The 19,649-nt window shown below is 37.0% G+C and overlaps 1 protein-coding gene across 5 annotated transcripts in view; it reads left to right on the forward strand.

The window, feature by feature from the left end:
• HNRNPR (heterogeneous nuclear ribonucleoprotein R) overlaps positions 1-17,995 on the forward strand; it is a 33,451-nt gene extending 15,456 nt beyond the window's left edge. For 3 of the 5 annotated variants that reach the window (XM_046661052.1, XM_046661051.1, XM_046661054.1), the window contains 6 exons: positions 5,355-5,531; positions 7,149-7,284; positions 9,986-10,200; positions 13,889-14,038; positions 16,458-16,579; positions 16,712-17,995. In XM_046661052.1, the coding sequence (XP_046517008.1) occupies positions 5,355-5,531; positions 7,149-7,284; positions 9,986-10,200; positions 13,889-14,038; positions 16,458-16,579; positions 16,712-17,324 (1,413 nt within the window). In that variant the 3' untranslated portion in view covers positions 17,325-17,995. The remainder of the gene's footprint in view (positions 1-5,354; positions 5,532-7,148; positions 7,285-9,985; positions 10,201-13,888; positions 14,039-16,457; positions 16,580-16,711) is intronic. The other 2 variants (XM_046661053.1, XM_046661055.1) reach the window with 1 other exon arrangement.
• The last annotated feature ends 1,654 nt before the right edge of the window (positions 17,996-19,649 follow it).

Here is a 19,649-nt window from a genome sequence, read left to right on the forward strand (position 1 = left end):
CCAGTAAGAAGTGGTCAGATTCTGGATATCTTGAAGACAGATCTAACAGGATTTATTGATAGGTTTGATATAGGGGTGTGAGAGAAAGGAGCAAAGGATGACTTCAAGGCTTATGACCCGACAGCTGGAAGGATTGAGTTGCCATTTATTGAAGTGAGGAAGGTTGTAGAGAAGAGCAGATTAGCAGGATTGAAAGATAGTAGTTCAGTTCAGGACATGTTATGAGTGAGATGTCTCTTACTCCTCCAAATGGAGCTATTGAGTGAGCACTTGCTTTTATGAGCCTGGAGTTCAGGGGAGAGTTCTGGCTGCAAGTTACAAATGTGGGAGACACAAGCATCTAGATAGTATCTAAAAACCATGAGTTTGGATGTGGTCACCAAGGAAGTGTGTATAGCTGGAGAAAGGGTCTGAGGTTGATCCCTGTGGCCCTTCAACATTAGAGTTTGGGAGATGAGGAGGAACTAGCAAAGGGGACTGGGAAGAAAGCTAGTGAGGTAAAGGGAAAACCAGGAGTGTGTTGTCCCAGAAGTCAAGTGAAGAAAGTTTTCACAGAAGGAAGGATGGTCAGTCATATCAAACTTTCCAAGTAAGATGAGGACTGAGAATTGACATTTGATTGTGACAACATGGATGTCATTAGTGACTTTGACAAGAATGGTTGTGAAAACCAGATTTGAAGATGATTTGAGTGGGAGATGAGGAATTTGAGCCTTTTTTTAGTACTTGTATATAAAGCAAATATGGACAGCTCTTTTGAGCAATTTTGCTATAACTGGTCATAGAGAAATGTAACAATAGCTGGAAGGTGTTGTAGTCAAGATATATTTTTGTTTTACTTAATTTTAATGGAGAAATTATACCATACTTGTGTGCTGATGGGTATGATCCATGTATAAAGGAGGAAATTGATGATAAAATTGTTGCTGGAGCAAATGTCCTTGAGTAGGAAAGAGGGGATGGCATCTAGTGCATAAATTAACAGTATGAGGTAAATTTCATTCATGCCTTCATTCAAAGATGAGCAGCTGTTACGTTCCAGGCACTGTTCAATGTTGGGAATAAAACGAGGAACAAAATGTGGGCTCTCTGCTCACATGGAAATTGAACCCTCCTTCTGGTGTTATTCCCAGATGAAGATATTGACTCCCTGATTAAGAAATTTGCTCGAGGTAACTAAAATGAAAATTTGAATCCAACATAACTTAAAATTCACTGTTTCTCACATTCTCCCTACCTTCATAGTTATCATCCTAATGCTCCAGGCAACCATCATCCCTTGCCTGGATTGCCCGGTTAACCTGACTGAGCAACCTGTTTCTCCATATAATCCATTTTCTACCCAGCTTCCAAAATACTCCCTCTAGAACATAAGTCATACCTAATCACTTGTCTGCTCAAAACCCTCTGATGTCTTCCTGACACATTTGGAATAAAACTCAAACCCCTAACTGTGGTTTAACTTGATCTGACTCATTCTCTCCTCAACACTTAGCTCCTTTGTGGACCTTCTATTGCAGTGACTGGCCTATATGCTGTTCTTCAGATATGTCAAGTGTACTCCCATGTTTTTGTACTTGTTCCCTTGCCTTGGAATGCTCTTTCCTCGTATTTTTACTTAATTTTCTTTCTTAGGTCTCAGTTCAAATTAGCCTCCTCAGGGAGGGCCTGCTAATTAAAATACCACCTCTCCTCCATCATTGATCACCTTTCCTTGCTTTTATTTTTCTTAACCCTTAACACCTGAAATCATACATTTTTTTAAATTTTTATTTGTGTCTATCAGTAGACTATAAGCCTCGTGAGTGAGATCTTGTCTGTGATGTTCACTGTATCTCTAAAACTTAGGAAGATACATGATACGTGAGTCCAAGGTATATGACATTTCGTGTATCATGAAACATTTCGACAAATTCTGTGAGTAGGGAGGAAGCCAGTTGTCTGTTGTCTGATAGGCTAGACATTACGAATTGGAACAACTTCAAGCTGATACATAAAAGATTAATTAGATATGGATGGGAATGGGAGGGATTCACTCTATCTGGGATTTCTGTTTATGGGAGTATTAATTCTTCAGTCATTTTGGGGGGAGGAAGGGGAGCATAAATTATGTTCTCCCCAGAGAAATGGGGAAAATCAGAGGAGCTGGTTGGTTTTAGTCATTTTGAGTTTTGGAAAAAGGAGACATTCGTTAGAAATGTATTATATCTTGACCATGGAATATTTAGGGGGCCGGCCCTGTGACCAAGCGGTTAACTTCGTGCGCTCTGCTTCGGCCCGGGGTTTTCCCTGGTTTGGATCCTGGGTGCGGACATGGCACCACTCATCAGGCCACATTGAGGGGGCATCCTACATGCCACAACTAGAAGGACCCACAACTAAAATGTATAACTATGTACTGGGGGGGATTTGGGGAGAAAAAGCAGGCAAAAAAAAAGATTGGCAATAGTTGGTAGCTCAGGTGCAAACTTTAAAAAAAAAGAGATTTAAAAAATATAAGGTAAAAGAGTAAAATTAGGACAGTATTTTCATGCATTGATAACCACTATTAGTATTATTCTGATACCTAGTCATCCTTATCTATACGTACACCTATAATCAAAAAATAAAAATTGGCATTGCTAGATTTATTGATGGTTTGAGGTAAAATCAAGACAACCAAGAGAAAATGTTTTATAGACAGCTAGAGATAGAGAATTAGATCTTGGGAGAGATCACTGTATAGTTGTAGGCTTTGGGAATGGATATGATCTTTATTTTGTTTTTGTTTTGAGGAAGATTAGCCTTGAGCTAACATCTGCCGCCAGTTCTCCTCTTTTTGCTGAGAAAGACTGGCCCTGAGCTAACATCCATGCCCATCTTCCTCTCCTTTATATGTGGGATGCCTACCCCAGCATGGCTTGCCAAGTGGTGCCGTGTCCACACCTGGGATCTGAATGGGTAAACCCTGGGCCACTGAAGCAGAACGTGTGCACTTGACAGCTATGCCACCAGGCCGGCCCCTGGATATGATCTTTAAAAGTGAAGAAAATATAGTACAGATTAGGAGATAGAGCCATAACTTTGGGAAACAGGTAGATGATTATTAGGTTGATAGAAGAATCACTATGGAAAGGACAGAGAAGTAATTAAAGGTAAAAAGACCTGGTTAGTGGAGGATTCTGAAAACTTAAGAGAATTTTCAGAAGGTGGCATCACCAGTGTAAATGCTTGTTGAGAAGGCAAGGATGATGAGGCTGAGGGAAAAAAAGACTTGAATTTGGTCACTAGAACGTTAGTGACATTTGGGCATACAGTTTAGTGTTAGAGAGTTAAAGACAGCATAGATGCCAAGTGCTTTTCAGAGTCAGTTTTCACTAGGAAGATGCTTCTCTAGGGATATCACTCAGCTGTCTTATTTATACTTCTCTGTAGCTTCGCAATACCAAGCATATTAGTTGATTAGATGAAAAGAATACCCGCATGAGTGAAATAAAACAGACATGGGCCATGTGTTCAAAGCATTTAGAAGTGAAAGGAAAGGGATACATACACACACACACACACACATAAATATGTATAAAATATAGGCTAAAGTAAGGAGTTGGTTTTTTTTTTTTTTTTTTTTCGTTTGGGAGATTTGGTATGTTTAAAGATGGAGGAAGGAACCAGAGGGAAGGAAAACATGTTCTGAGCAAAATAGGAGAGTTGCAGAAATAAGGTTTGCAGTTATTTCCTAAAGAAGGTGATGAAAAGAAAGCTTATTTATTACGGTTAAGGAGTTAACCTTGGAAAGGAAGTAATCTCTGTCTGTGAGGTATAAGGAAAGAAGTGAAAATAAATAGATTTCGGGAGAGGTTTTTTTGGGTGTTTTTTCTTTTTGGTTTGGTTATTTATTGAGATCATAATGGTTTATAACTGTGTATTTCAGATGTGCATTATTATTTATCAATTTCTGTATAGACTGCATTGTGCTCACTACCAGTAGTCTAATTTTTATCCATCACCATACATGTGTGCCCCGCTTTGAGAGAGATTTTTAAGGCTGAGAAGAAAGAATGTGAGGAAGCCAATGACCTTCCCAGAGATGTCCTTAGAATCAGACTTAGTGAATGAGAGTTGGAGAATTTCAGGAGATAGATTAGGAATAGCTGTTATGTGAGAATCATGCTAGAGATTCAGAAGAAGACCTCAGGTTTTACCAGACAGCAGTGAAGGTGAATCTGATTATTTTGAAAAGGATTGTCTTGAGATAGCACAACTGTTGTAGAGCTTAACATCAGAAACTTAATATCCAGTAATAATTTTGGCATCTTTTGGATTAATCAGGTCATTATTTTGGAATATGAAATGTTGATGTAGTTGACATTCATGAGGAAATTAATCTCATGCAAATGGTAATTTATTCTTTAAGACTTGGTGTGTGGGTTGCAAATGTTTTAACAGAAAAGATTGTTTTTGAAGTTGCTGATATGGTGGAAACTTGAAGAAAATTGTGGTCTGATATTAAATATTGAGAGGGTTTCTGATTGTTTAATTTATCATTATTGCATATTATAATTTAATCCTACTTAATATATAATTTTAATTAAGATAGAGCACCAAATCTTCAAATGATAAAGAGTTTCTTTCATACCGTAAAATGTAATATTCTGATAGAGAAAGGGATATATTGAAGCATTAGAGTTTTCAGTAGTAAAGATTTTAGAGTTGAAGAGAACAGTTCATCACATGAAGATGAATGACCACATCAATCTTTGATTCAGTTATAGCTTTTATAAAAATGCAGACATCATATTTCCGTGAAGATACGTACATGCCCATTATTCTTTTTTTATGAGAAAAAGACATTATACAAATTCAAAATTGAGTTAGTACAGGTTTTGCACATTAAATAGTTTCCATTTTTCAATATAGAATATTGATCTGTGTTGATGGCCTTAAAGTCATTATAATAAAAATTAACATCAGCTCCACAGGATTCAGATCGTCCCTGTTCCTCCATAACCATCTTTGTGCCCCTACTCCCTTGAAAAAGACTGACAGGGGTTGGCCCGGTGGCGCAGCAGTTAAGTTAGCACGTTCTGTTTCTCGGTGGCCCAGAGTTCACTGGTTTGGATCCCGGGTAGAGACATGGCACCGCTTGGCAAAAAGCCATGCTATGGTAGATGTCTCACGTATAAAGTAGAGGTAGATGGGCACGGATGTTAGCTCAGGGCCAGTCTTCCTCAGCAAAAAGAGGAGAATTGGCAGCAGATGTTAGCTCAGGGCTCATCTTCCTCAAAAAAACAAAAAAAAACAAAAAAAAACACGGCTTTGGGGATCGAAAATCAAATGCTTACATTGGGATTTCTAATACAAAGGTTTTATTTCAGGTCTTTGTAGGTAAAATACCGAGAGATTTATATGAGGATGAGTTGGTGCCCCTTTTTGAAAAGGCTGGTCCCATTTGGGATCTACGTCTTATGATGGATCCACTGTCTGGTCAGAACAGAGGGTATGCATTTATCACCTTCTGTGGAAAGGAAGCTGCGCAGGAAGCTGTTAAACTGGTACGTGATAAACAGGTACCCATTGTCTAGCAAGTCGTTATTTGAGAGAAATACTTCAGTTAAAAATGTTTGCAGTCAACATCGTTTCATTTTTTTTCCACTTTTTGCTTTGAATGTTTTTATGTTGACTGAGTTGGTATGTGACCTTTGCTCTATTTTTCTGATTATAAAAGTAAAATAGAAATGAAAATACCCAAGAAATACTGTTAAAGTCTCCCATAATTCTAAGAAGTTACTCATTAGAATGATTAGTATCTAAAGTTTCATTTAAATATTTGGCTTCTGCACTTCTCTCTGGATTTTAAACAAAAAAGATGTCAAGTCTTACTGTTAAACTTTAGGGTAGGATTCTTAAAGTGTAATGAAGGCTGGGATGGGTTCTAGGGAGCATAGCAATGGGCCACGGTGACTTTTAGGACACATTTCTGGAAATGGTTGTAAATCTACTGTGTATTATTTTTGTCACAGCCTAACACAATTTATTTTCTAAGTGTATTCTTGTTCTTTTCTGTCTTCTTGTTTCCAGGCCCTTCAGTCCTGTCTCTAATCTTTCTCCTTTTCTACTATGTTATAACCAATCTTCTAATAATTTCCTTCCTGTAGGGCCTCTTTTACTCTTTGTACTTATTTCAGAGGAGGAGGAGGAAGAGTTACAAAGTTCTGCACATTGAGTATATCTTCACTTTGCTGTATTAAGATACAACTATCTCACTAGCTTAAAATAACAGTATTGCTTTTTGGCACACTCATTTGCCAGAGAGCTAAAGCCCTCACTTAGTCTAATTCTAGTCCTTCTAGAATTGTAATTCTAGAATGGTATTTCACCAGGGCTTCTGGTTTCATTAGTTGCCTCTAAATTAGTTCCACTTCTAACTGACCCAGATTTTAGTTATTATGAACTTTTTCTTCCAGTTTATTTTCTTAATATTGACAAGTTTTCAAAGCTTTATTTCTTTTTTTCTGGCAACATATGGATGATTTTATTTTTTAATAATCACATATCTTTTAGTAAACTAATGGGTAAGTAGTGTTAAAACACGAGAAGCTAAAGTTTATGAAGAAACCATCATAGTGATTTAAATAAAGCATTTTTTAGTCCTATTTTATATAATTTTGAAAGTATTGTGTTTGATATGCGTTTTAAAACTTTATATATTTAGAATTCTGTGTTTTGTGTAGAGTGTGAACTACTTCTAAATTTCTGTCGCATTGATTAAACATAGTTGTTACTCTTTATATATTGCCTATGACTTATCTGTATCTAATTTCATCTCCAAGGGCCCTGAATGATCATCAGTATTCGGTACCTTTTCTGAAATTCTCTGGAAAAAAATTTTCAGATAGATAAAATTGAAATATGAAACAAGATACTTTTAAAAATAGAGTAACTGAGTCATTTATATAGAGAGGAGCAGTATAGGTTAACAAAACCAAACTGAAATGAGAGACTGTAGCAAGTTTAAAAACACACATTTCTGTTATGGCAAGCATGAGGGAACTCAATGAGTTCACAAAGCAGGGAGTGTTTGACCTTAAATTGTTGGATTTTTTAGATTGAGATCAGTTGTCCTGAGTTTGGGGTGGTTGTGGGGTGTCTGGTTCTTTTCTTCCTTGCAGTGTGACAGCTATGAAATTCGCCCTGGTAAACACCTTGGAGTATGCATTTCTGTGGCAAACAACAGACTTTTTGTTGGATCAATTCCGAAGAATAAGACTAAAGAAAACATTCTGGAAGAATTCAGTAAAGTCACAGGTAAAACAAAAATGCATTTAGATGTTAGTTTTGGGAAACCTGTGGTACTATTTATAAGTGGGGGAAAAAAGGAGACCCAAGAATTCACGTCTCCTCAGTATCTATTAAATTGCCTCCTTTCTGCTTTACAGTAGTTTGGACTAAGTCAGTTCCCTCATAACCTCAGTTTCTTAGAACGTCCCCTTCATTTCTTTGCCTTAATTGAGCCTTGGCTTTTCCAGAGCCTTTGCCCTGCAGCCCTTAAATGAAGGCTTTCTCTCCCTGACAGTCAGTGTGCTTTAGGCCAAGGGGATGAGAGTTCTTAGCTTTCTCCTTCCTGTTGCCTTGTATAGATCAGATTTTTCAAAATTTCTGATTCTTTTTTTTTTTTTTTTTTTTTTGAGGAAGATTAGCCCCGAGCTAACTGCTGCCAATCCTCCTCTTTTTGCTGAGGAAGACTGGCCCTGAGCTAACATCCGTGCCCATCTTCCTCTGCTTTTTATGTATGGGACGCCCACCACAGCATGGCTTAGCCAAGTGGTGCCATGTCTGCACCTGGGATCTGAACTGGCGAACCCCGGGCCGCCGAGAAGCGGAACGTGCTCACTTAACCGCTGTGCCACCGGGCCAACCCCTAAAATTTCCAATTCTAAATCCGTGGAATTGATTGAGAAGTACATTTTATATCACAGGTCTATGTACATTTATATGTAACTGAAACGAAAGTTACCAAAACCATGCTTTCACTTATTACACATAATCTGTCCTGTTTCACTTTTTTAAAATGCTGGTGGACATCCACTAATGCCAGCTATGGTTTTAAAAGCATTGTTTTAGACCATTACTTCACCTTATAGAAACCACTGTTCCCTTACATTTTTGTCATCCAGGCATACTGTCCTTTCTTTTTCTTTCAAGCTGTTGTCTCTTGCTCTTGTGCTTTCAGTCTTTCATTAATTGAAGATTGCTTCTGGCTCACAGTCTTCCTCTTCTGCCCTAAATGAACTTATTCTTAGTACTTTTAACATGTACATGGAAGAACCATCCAGTACCCTAGCCTCTCAGTTTTTATGATCACCTCAGTCCAGTCCTTTACTTCAGCTCCCCCATATCCAGATCACATTCTGGATCTTGCCACCAGAAATTTCTACCCTCTCTGAGATTTTGATTTCTGGCTTCCCACTTTGTAACCACTGCTGCTGTCTCATAATTATGTTGGTCTAATACTCCTAATGGCACAGTTCTTTATCCTCATCACTGTTTTATTACCTACCATCTCCTTTCTGGCTTCTTATGCATTTATTCATTCCTTCTGCAAGCCTTTATCCAGTACTTCGTGAGTGCTGGCATTGTGCTATGTGCTGGGGTACAGTGGCGAATAAGATCTTTCTCTGCCCTTGAAGAGCTTACATTCTGAGAAAGGAGATGAGACAAAAAATTTAAATATTTACACATTGTGGTAAGCCCCGTGAAAAAGGAAGTAAAAGATATTTAGCTAGAGAGTAGCTCCTATCCATTTCATTGGTTATGGAACACTCACTGTTCTGATAAGGTGACAATTCATTCCAAGACATAAAGAATAAGGAGGATGTAGCATACAAAGAGCAAAGGGATGTGCATTCCGAGAGAGCAGTACATGCCAAGGCTCTGAGGCAGAAAGAACTTGGTGTATTAAAATGACTGAGAGAAGGCCGGTGTTGATAAAAGGTAGAATTAGGGGTAGCATTATATGAGATGAAGTAGGCAGGGGTTTTATAGGAGTTTGGATTTCATTGTATGTATAATGAGAAGGTATTTGAAGGTCTTAAGTAGGGAATAATATCTCTTTCATGTTCACAGAATATTATTCCTATTGCTATACAGATAATGGCTTGGAGGGGTTGATAGTAGAAGCTAATGAAGTAGTGGAGGCTGTCATAGTAGTTCAGATAGAAGATTAGACTAGGATAATAGCAGTAGAGATGCAAAGAAGTAGGTGTACTTGAATCAGAGCGGGGAGACGGAGTAAAGGAAGCAATCACGAATGAGTCCTCGGTTTCAGGCTTGAGAACTCGTGAGGTGGTACTACTGCTTAGTGGATAGGAAAGTCTAGAAAATACAGATCTGGGGAGTGGTGGTGCAGTTTTGGATATGTTGCATTTGAAATGTCTTTAAGTCTGGGCTAGAAATAAAATCTAAGCATTCTTAAGGCTATAGATGGGTATTTAAAAGTAGGGACTAGCTGATATTACCTAGAAAGAGAGCTTGTATGGAAAGATGAGGGCACAGGACCAAGACCAGAGGGACACCAATATTTAGCAGTTATTTTCATTCTTGGTAAAAACAGTAACTTTTAAGTTAGATCCAAGGATAGTTTTCGGTCATAACTAGTTGTTAAATGTTATTTCTCTTGGATTTATGTTAATAATTTGGTTTTTAGGCTCCTTAGTAGTGTTTTCATAAATTAGAAGGTCATTTAATGTCAACACTCTAAAATATTTATATGTTAAAATACAGTGGTTGGCCCTTTTGTTTATGGCTCTACCTTCAGGATCTTTAAAGTTAAAAGGGAACATAAAATGCTATCCCAAAACTTTGTATCTGATGCTGATTTGTTTACTAGGTAATTAGTGGATCATTTTGATACTTCTTCAGTTATTTTTTACTCTTCGGCAAGTGGATTTAGGTCTGCCTAATTGCTAGATGTGTGGTGGATGCTTTTGGCTTATATATCTGGCTGTTGGTTTAACAGAGGGTTTGGTGGACGTTATTCTCTATCATCAACCCGATGACAAAAAGAAGAATCGGGGGTTCTGCTTCCTTGAATATGAGGATCACAAGTCAGCAGCACAAGCCAGACGCCGGCTGATGAGTGGAAAAGTAAAAGTGTGGGGAAATGTAGTTACGGTTGAATGGGCTGACCCTGTGGAAGAACCAGATCCAGAAGTCATGGCTAAGGTAAATGCAATTTCTTGGCATTGGGAGTGCAGTTATTTAAAATTTATACTCAGGATACAGCTCAAATTTCTAAAGCTTAATAATAAATATAAATTGTAGCTCTTGATCCTGACTTGGTATGCAGGAATTCCTGTTAACCATCCCTTTTCTTGCAGATGAAGTGTGCAAAAGGAACTGAACTGAAATCACGTCAATTAAGTATTTCTGTACACACTGAGAATTTATTTAGTGCTAAGTACTATGAGGGATACAGAGGTGAAAAAAGGAAAAGAAAAGAAAAAAGAGCAAGATCTTGTTCAGTAAAGAGAGAAGTGATGTTTTGGAGATGGTGAATTATTATAATCTTCATTGACCATACTGTGACTTTCATTACGTCACCACAAATAGTATTTTATTTAGGTTTATAGCTAATTTTTGTTTTTTTAAGCTTTTCTTTTTTAATGATCAAGTTCTTTTAGAGTATTGTCGCCATGAAGAAAAAGGCATGCTCTTGTTTGCTCTAACATAGTAATGGCAAAATATGCATGGCAAGTCTTGTAGAGGTCCCCCGCTTTCCTCCTAAGCCCTTTACTTGCATTGCCAGGACCTGTGCTTCTTAAAGGATGGTGCCATGAGTCCTGGTTCGTAAGCTTTCCTTTGGGTGACCCCTGGGATTGAAGAGACACATCAGAGTTGCGTCTCTGCTACTTTCAGTAGGTTTTTGAGTGTTTTGGTATGTGTCTCTTTTCTTCTCAAGGAGGCAACAACTCTGTGGATGACCATAAGTTAGTGGTTGGATTCTTCTGGATTGAGAAATCTTCCTCAGGCTTTTTATTCCAGATGCTGAGAAGGCAGTCGTCTCTGTGATTAGTTTGGAGGAGAGCCCTGGTTTTTACTAGTATGATAAAGTATTTATAGGCAAAGACATCTTTGAGTTAAGCAGAGAAGATCCATTGAGAATGAACTTGAGAGGCTCTCAGATGTGCTGCTCAGCATCTTTTTCTCATATTCCTTGAGTAGATGAGTGTCAAGGAAAGGGAATGGAAATGTAAATAGCCCTGATTTTTTATTTTTTATTAGAATGATTTTTCCATTTTTTATTCTAATACAGTTGTGACTTTGGGCAAACTTACTGATTTTGGATGCCACCTATTTTATTGGGCTGGGTAAATATCTTAAGATCCCTTACAAGTTTGAATCTACCCTGTAGAAACTGAATATAGTCAGTATTGCTTTTCCTATAAAAAAAAGTTTTTAAAATAGCATTATAGATACATTACATATTATAAGAGGGGAGTAAAATCCTCAGAAAAATCTAAAGTGTAGCTAGTCATTTGTTTATCAACCGCTTTTCACATCCTTCTGGTAATTTCAGATTGAATTTCATCCTAAAATTTTTTGTAGGGTTAGAAAACCTCAAGATTTTCTTCTGGTAACTGTTTTTCCTGGATCAAAAACAAGTTTCAGAATGAAAAGGAAGCTTCTATAAAGTTGAACAATACTGACTGAATAAGCTTGATTGAGTAATACTGACTCCTTTATTGTTTTCTAGTAGGGCAGGGAGTTTACCCGGTAGAGTAAAGCTTCTGCTGTTACTTCACTCTATCAATGTTACAATTCATTGAAGATTTATTGCCCAATTGGGCCAGTTTTATAATCAAACAGGACCTAAGAGCCTAAATGTAGCTTCTGAATGAATTGTAACGCAATTTCATCAAGTAATTTTTATATAATATGTTATGGTTTCACCTCAGGAAAGAGTAAAAGATCCATATTGAGTTATAAAAAATAATAAATCGGTGGAGGCTTGTCTAATGTACAGTTAGACCTCAGTATTGACAACATTTGAGAAAAGGAGGGTAGAGATGGAAAGTGTTAGATTTTTTCCCCCTTGAATTAATATCTTCTCCCCAAATCCTTTTTATTCGTTTAGCCTTTTACACGAGGCAACAGTTTGTTCAGTGAGTCTCTTACTTTTTTTGTTTGAATAGGTAATATATTTCTTCAGCTCAAAAATCGAAATTAGATAGAAATGTATAGATGAAGTAGTCCCACTTCCACCCCTAGCCCCATTACCATATCCCCCTTGTCCCCTGTAGGCGTCCAGTTTTAGTCTCTGGTCTGTCCTTTTAAGCTCTTCCTTAGGCAAATATGAGTGCTTATTCTTACTTTCCCCACTTATTCAAATTGTTGCTGGTAACCTACTGTATTCACTGATAACATATTTCATCACTCTAAGGAAGATACCATTATTATATGTACCACTAAGAAATTTAAAAATGTTGCCAATTAAATTCTGACACCGTGCTTGCATATCACATTAAATGTAACTTGGATCCCTGTTTTGGAGATGTAAAAATGGGGGGTGAAAGTCTTACCAAAGGTGTATCCTGACAATCTCTATACTTAGAGTTCTTCCTCATCTTTTGTGGCTACATAATATTCCATTCTGTGGATGTACCAAAATACGTAATATATTCAACCAACTGGACATTGAGTTGTTTTTAATCTTTTGTTATTAAATACTGTAGTAACTAAACTTCTGTAATGTTAGTTGATACAGATGCATGGATATCTGTGGGATAGATTCTCAAGGATAGAATTGTGGGCCAAATGGTGAATGGGTCTGTAATTAGTAAGATTACCACATTCCCCTCTGTAGGAAGTGTATCATTTTACCTGCCCACCAGCAAAGTACAAGAGGCCTCTTTTCCTTTCCTTGTCAAAATAGTGTATAGTCAGACTTGGATTTTGCCACTCTGACAACAAATGGTATCTCAAAGCCATTGTGATTTTCTTCTCTTACTATACGTGAGTTTTAAGTTTTTAATATGTTTAGGGGCCATTTGTGTTTCTTCATAGGGACCATGTATTCGTGAATTTTGCCTGTTTTTCTATTCAGTTGTTTTTCTCTTGAGCTTTTTCTTGTTTTCTTACTTTCTGATATAAAAGAGAGAGGAATTGTTTATAAGTTTGTTTTTTGACTTTGCTTATGATATTTTTTGTCATGTAGAAGTCATTTATTTTTACTAGTAGAATTTATTACTCTGTAGTTTACAGATTTTGTCACAAAGCCTTCCCCAGTGCAGTGTTATGTGGAGGAGTCACCCTCATTTTCTTCTAATACTTTCAGTCTCCTCCCCACCCTCTTCTCTTTTTTTTTAATTAAAACTTTTCATCTGTTTAGTTTCTTCTGGTGTATAGTGTGAGGTATGGATCCACCTTTTATCTTTATCCAGATTAACACTACACTGATTCAATGACTTAATCATAGTTTGTTATATCTAGTAGAGCTAGTCTTTAAAATTTGTTCTTTTTTTGTTGGCTATTCTTGCTTGTTTATTTTTTCTTATAAACTTTAGAATCAGCCAGTTCTAGGGGGGAGAAAACAGGAAAACTTGTTGTTTAGAGGGCATTTAGGGACCATGTTAAATTTGTACATTAACTTAGTAATAATTATCTGTTGGTTCCTTGAAGGTCCTCTTCACAGTGTTAGGTACTTTAAGGACAGGGCACAAGAAAGAACCAATAATTTATATAAATTGGTAACTAATATCAGAATCATTTTCTTGGCAGTTTTCATACTTTCTGTGATAGCACTTAATGTTTTAGAGAAGAAAAACCTATGCCATAAAGATAGGAAGAAATACTTTAAGACTTCAGCTAAAATGAAGTAGCCAATGCCAACTTTGTATATTTGTTGTATTAGGTGAAAGTTCTGTTTGTGAGAAACTTGGCTACTACAGTGACAGAAGAAATATTGGAAAAGTCATTTTCTGAATTTGGAAAACTCGAAAGAGTGAAGAAGTTGAAAGATTATGCATTTGTTCATTTTGAAGACAGAGGAGCAGCTGTTAAGGTAGAAGTTTTGAAATTTTGGTTCTTGGTATTTGAATTTTATTGTTGAAACTTGCTAAACACAAAGCAACTTTTAAAAACTGAAATAAAAATGGTTTTCAACTTTTGCTGAACCTTTATTTTAATAATCTCTGTGAAGTGTAGTAGTGTAACAGGTAAGACTCTGTATTTCAAAGCCTGATTATTACTAACTGGGTTTGTGATCTCGGGCAGGTTATTTTTAATCTGTTTTGTTTTTGTAAGCCTAAGGTTTGGTAGCATGATGCCTTGGAAATATTCTAAGGTATAGTAATTAGCTACTGTAAATACTAAACAGGTAATGAATGTATTATAACTACTTTGTTTACCTTAGTTTGTGGACCTATGAAAGAAACTGAGCAGTGTACATGACTACATACCAGCATATTTAATTCAGCTGATATGTTTGAGGGAATGGTTACTTCTTCATGGTTTGCCTTTCTTTGGTGATTTTAGAATTCTAATAGCGTTGACTATATTTTGCCAGTTTCGATAGTTGTTAGAGATGTTTCTTGCATATAATAGTTGATTTTCCCCTGAAGATAGTAATGAAAAGTGTAAAAAAAGTATTTTCGTATGGTATCTAGAACATAAAACCTGAGTACTCTGATGCTTTCTATTGATAATTGATCAGCACCATCTTTGATGGGTGAAATTTCCAGTTTCTACTTCCTCTTGTTCCTCTCTCCTTTTCTGGACGAGGAAAAGAAGACAAAATACTAATAAAAGTTTTTTTATGTAATTGGGAAGATGAATCCAGAATCCTCAGTGACTCTGCCTTGGTTCTTTTTCTCCATGTTCTGTCAGTGGAGTAGTGCCACCTCTTATTGGAGCAGTTTTTGTTTTTGTTTTCTGCCCAGGCTGCTGCTTTAAAATGTGCCTTACAGAATCTTTGACTAGTTAGAATTTATTGGTTAGCTTTTTGATGGTAGTGAGACATAGAAATAATGAGTCAATACTGCTTATAAAATTCAAAGCTTAGTACAGACTCTGTCGTCTGCCTTCTGAAATTGCCGTGATATGAAACACAGATAACTAATAAATTTGTACCTTCTAAGTATTTCTTTGGATTCCGTTGGTATTAACGAAGTGGTTGTCCCTAATTGAAAATAATTATAAAAACTGGTAGGGTGCTTTACCAAAGAAGTCTATGAAATTATAAAGTTTCTAGCTCGGCAACTGGATATCACATTCTTTAGGATGGCCAGGGGAAAGAGGAGGTGCTTCATTCTTTTGTTTATAGCAGGAAGCTTCTGTGGACTCATTTGTTAGCTTTTTCAGCTGAAGTGGCGGAAAGCTAAGGTGGTAAAAGGGGAAATTAGCATGTAGAGGAGGACTGATTTAATCTCCATCTAGATACTTTATGGATAGAGCATTATATTGAGTGTGTCCAGAAAGGAACAGGTTGTATAGGGCACCAGAAAAGCTGTGATGAGGAGGTGACACTTCCTTACTGACTTCCCTGAATCTTGAAGAATGGCAGGCCGGTAGGTGGAACAACTTACAGGGCTAGAGCATAGAATGCGTGTGATTTCTGCTTTCCGGGTGAGTGCTTGAATCTTGGTTAGTCCAGGGCTTTTCTGGGCTCTGCGCTGTGTGTGTGTGTGTGTGTGTGTGTGTGTGTGTGTGTGTGTGTAAGATTCACCCTGAGTTAATATCCATTGCCCCTCCTCTTTTTTTTTGCTTGAGGAAGATTCACTCTTTGCTAACATCTGTGCGAATCTTCCTCTACTTTGTATGTGGGATGCCTACAGCATGGCTGCTGAGTGGAGAAGGTCCCAAAGCAGAGGGCATGAAACTTGAACCACTTCGCCACAGGGCTGAGCCCGGGGCTCTGCGCTTTTAACTGTTAAGGCAAAATATGTTCCAAGTGAAGTGTAACGGGGGAAACCTAGGCTTTTTTTGGTTAATATCTTGTTGAATTTTACTGATGATGTCATTTGTATTTCAAATCCTTAAAATTTTTATGGAAGAACAGAGTAAGACCTACATGTTGAATGCTATGCGTTTATTTAAAAATTTGAGTCCTGAAAAGTTGGTGTTAATGCTGGCGTTTTTCCCAGATGTGGCTTTGCTGCTTTGGTGTGGGTAAGCTTTGAGGAGTTAGTTTTTTGGAATTAAGGAGCAGCAGTAGGCAGCTCTGGCAGCTCTTTTACCTTTTTAAATATAATAATAGGACATAGGATTTGTTCTCTATAATTTACATATAAGGGGGAAAGATTGAGGAAAACAACTGCTTTTTGTGTTTTATTACTTTCTGGCTAGATTCATCTTTTGCAAATTCTAATAGTTGTGAAGTAAGTTGTTTTTTAAGTGCATTAAATAGCACAGACGTGTTTATGTAGTTATGTTTTAAAATACTATTACTTGTAAAATAAATCTATTTTTCTAACTTTGTATAGGCCATGGATGAAATGAATGGCAAAGAAATAGAAGGGGAAGAAATTGAAATAGTCTTAGCGAAGCCACCAGACAAGAAAAGGAAAGAGCGCCAAGCTGCTAGACAGGCCTCCAGAAGCACTGCGTGAGTCTGCATTTTAGTAAATAGTTCTTTCAACAGAGAATAACTTGATAACAGAGATCAGGTCAATAAAATCAGGAAGATTCTTGAATTAAACTAATTTGTTTTTTCTTTCTCCCTTCCCTCCATTGCTAGGTATGAAGATTATTACTATCACCCTCCTCCTCGCATGCCACCTCCAATTAGAGGTCGGGGTCGTGGTGGGGGGAGAGGTGGATATGGCTACCCTCCAGATTACTATGGCTATGAAGATTACTATGATGATTACTATGGTTACGATTATCACGACTATCGTGGAGGCTATGAAGATCCCTACTACGGCTATGATGATGGCTATGCAGTAAGAGGAAGAGGAGGAGGAAGGGGAGGGCGAGGTGCTCCACCACCACCAAGGGGGCGGGGAGCACCACCTCCAAGAGGTAGAGCTGGCTATTCACAGCGGGGGGCACCTTTGGGACCACCAAGAGGCTCTAGGGGTGGCAGAGGGGGTCCTGCACAACAGCAGAGAGGCCGTGGTTCCCGTGGAGCTCGGGGCAATCGTGGGGGCAATGTAGGAGGCAAGAGAAAGGCAGATGGGTACAACCAACCTGATTCCAAGCGCCGTCAGACCAACAACCAACAGAACTGGGGTTCCCAACCCATCGCTCAGCAGCCGCTTCAGCAAGGTGGTGACTATTCCGGTAACTATGGTTACAATAATGACAACCAAGAATTTTATCAGGATACTTATGGGCAACAGTGGAAATAGACAAGTGAGGGCTTGAAAATGATATTGGCAAGATGCGATTGGCTCTAGATCTACATTCTTCAAAAAAAAAAAATTGGCTTAACTGTTTCATCTTTAAGTAGCAATTTGCTGCCATTTGTATTGGGCTGAAGAAATCACTATTGTGTATATACTCAAGTCTTTTTATTTTTTCCTCTTTTCATAAATGCTCTTGGACATTATTGGGCTTGCAGAGTTCCCTTATTCTGGGGGTTACAATGCTTTTATCGTTTCAGGCTTCATTTTAGCTTCAAAACAAGCTGAGCACACTGTTAAATCATGATTTTGCAGAACCTTTGGTTTTGGACAGTGTCATTTTTTGGATTTGGGATAGATCACATAGGAGTATGGAGTATGCTGTAAATAAAAATACAAGCTAGTACTTTGTCTTAGTAGTTTTAAGAAATTAAAGCAAACAAATTTAAGTTTTCTTGTATTGAAAATAACCTATGATTGTATGTTTTGCATTCCTAGAAGTAGGTTAACTGTGTTTTTAAATTGTTATAACTTCACACCTTTTTGAAATCTGCCCTACAAAATTTGTTTGGCTTAAACGTCAAAGCCGTGACAATTTGTTCTTTGATGTGATTGTATTTCCAATTTCTTGTTCATGTAAGATTTCAATAAAACTCAAAAATCTATTCAAAACATTACCTATTTCAAATTCAATTGTGTCCTAAAACATTATTTTATTCGTAATTCTTGCAAGGAATATTGTTTTCAAAGTATAACTGCCTATGTGAGTGATCAAATTCTTGCAAAATTTCTTGTCTATTCCAGTATGTATCGTGGTTATCAGACTGAGGATTAGTCTAAATTCTAGTATTTATTCCAAATAGCACTTCATTGATTGGTGTTCTCTCATAGTCTTTTCTAATTTTGAAGTTTTATCCTTTATTTTTATTAAAAACAGGTTCAAAGGCTTTTGAACATTCTTGCAGGCATTGGATAATTTGCATTAAATAAAACGGGATTGAGAAAGCAGACTGCAATTTATTTTGACCCACATTCTTTCTATAGAGGATAATTTGTTGTCTGAAGACCTTATTTGGTGGATCATTGAATGTATATAACAGAAAGTAATGTTAGTACTGTGGCGTCAATTGCACTGCAGACTAAACTCAGTTTAGTATATGTGATCATGACTACCACTTTAGTTATTGGTTTAGGAATATAGTTTCCTATTGCTATGTAAATTTGCTTTGAGAAACACTCATGCCTTATAAAAGAGGCTTAAGAATGTCCAGTAGTCGTACTTCTCACTTTTCTGTTAAATACCTGTTATTTTTATTGTTTTTTACTCTCCCTAATGGCTAAAGTTTTTGTTGGCCAAGTCTTACCTCTATTTCCCTGTTTCCTTTAGAAATTCTGATATATTGTAATGACTTTTTTTGCTTGAGAATAAGAGGAACAAAAGAATCCAAACTTTACAGTGTAGATAAGTCTGGATCACTCTCAAATTACCATAAAATTTTCCCTTCCGTTTTATTCTTAGGTGGGTCTAAACTGTTTTTAAATTATAAAAATTAGCCATTGGGAATAATTAAAATGGACACACCTATTTTGCGTTTTGTTCCTGTTTGGTGTCTTTTATGACAGCAATATTAGATTTCAAAATTATAAGCCACTTGATTCCTTGTGAGCTTGGTTAGATCATATTTTGGGTTTCATGGCTTCTCTTTTGATCTTGAGTAAGAAAATTAATATTTGCCTATGAAAGTCTATATCTCATTTCTTGTTAAAAGTATACTCATTACATAGGACAGTAAGTTAACAGGCCTTTTTAATATTCCTATGATGTTTTTGGAAACTGATAGAGGAATCATATAGTTTGTTTTATAGTAGTTTCAAGTTCACATGGGTATCTATTTGGTGAAGCTTAGATCCAGTTGTTCTTACGCCCATGTATGCAAGTAAAGACACCAAACGTTCTTTAAATGATGCTTTTAAACTTTGAAAATACAATTTGAAGCTATAACTACAAATTAGACTTAAATAAAACCCTGATTTTTCTTGGAAGAAAGAAAGGGTCTACAAATAAAATTTGAGTTGTTTGTATTTCTTAAAAATTAGGTGGTACCAGCTACAAAGTTCTCATGAAGAAAATTAGGAATGGGACTAGAAGTGATACTGAAGAAGTAATTTATTCTGCTTCCCCCACCCATCCTAAAATAGAAACCCTAGTGAAAGCATAAGAACAAAACATGGGTTCCCTGTCAAAATCCTTTCCTTTAATTGCAAATTCTATTTTACTCTCACCAATTAAAAACATATCTATGGAAATACTCCTCTAATATTACTTGATAG

Source organism: Equus quagga, chromosome 5, assembly GCF_021613505.1.
Source record: "Equus quagga isolate Etosha38 chromosome 5, UCLA_HA_Equagga_1.0, whole genome shotgun sequence".
In the NCBI taxonomy this organism is placed as follows: Eukaryota; Metazoa; Chordata; class Mammalia; order Perissodactyla; family Equidae; genus Equus; species Equus quagga.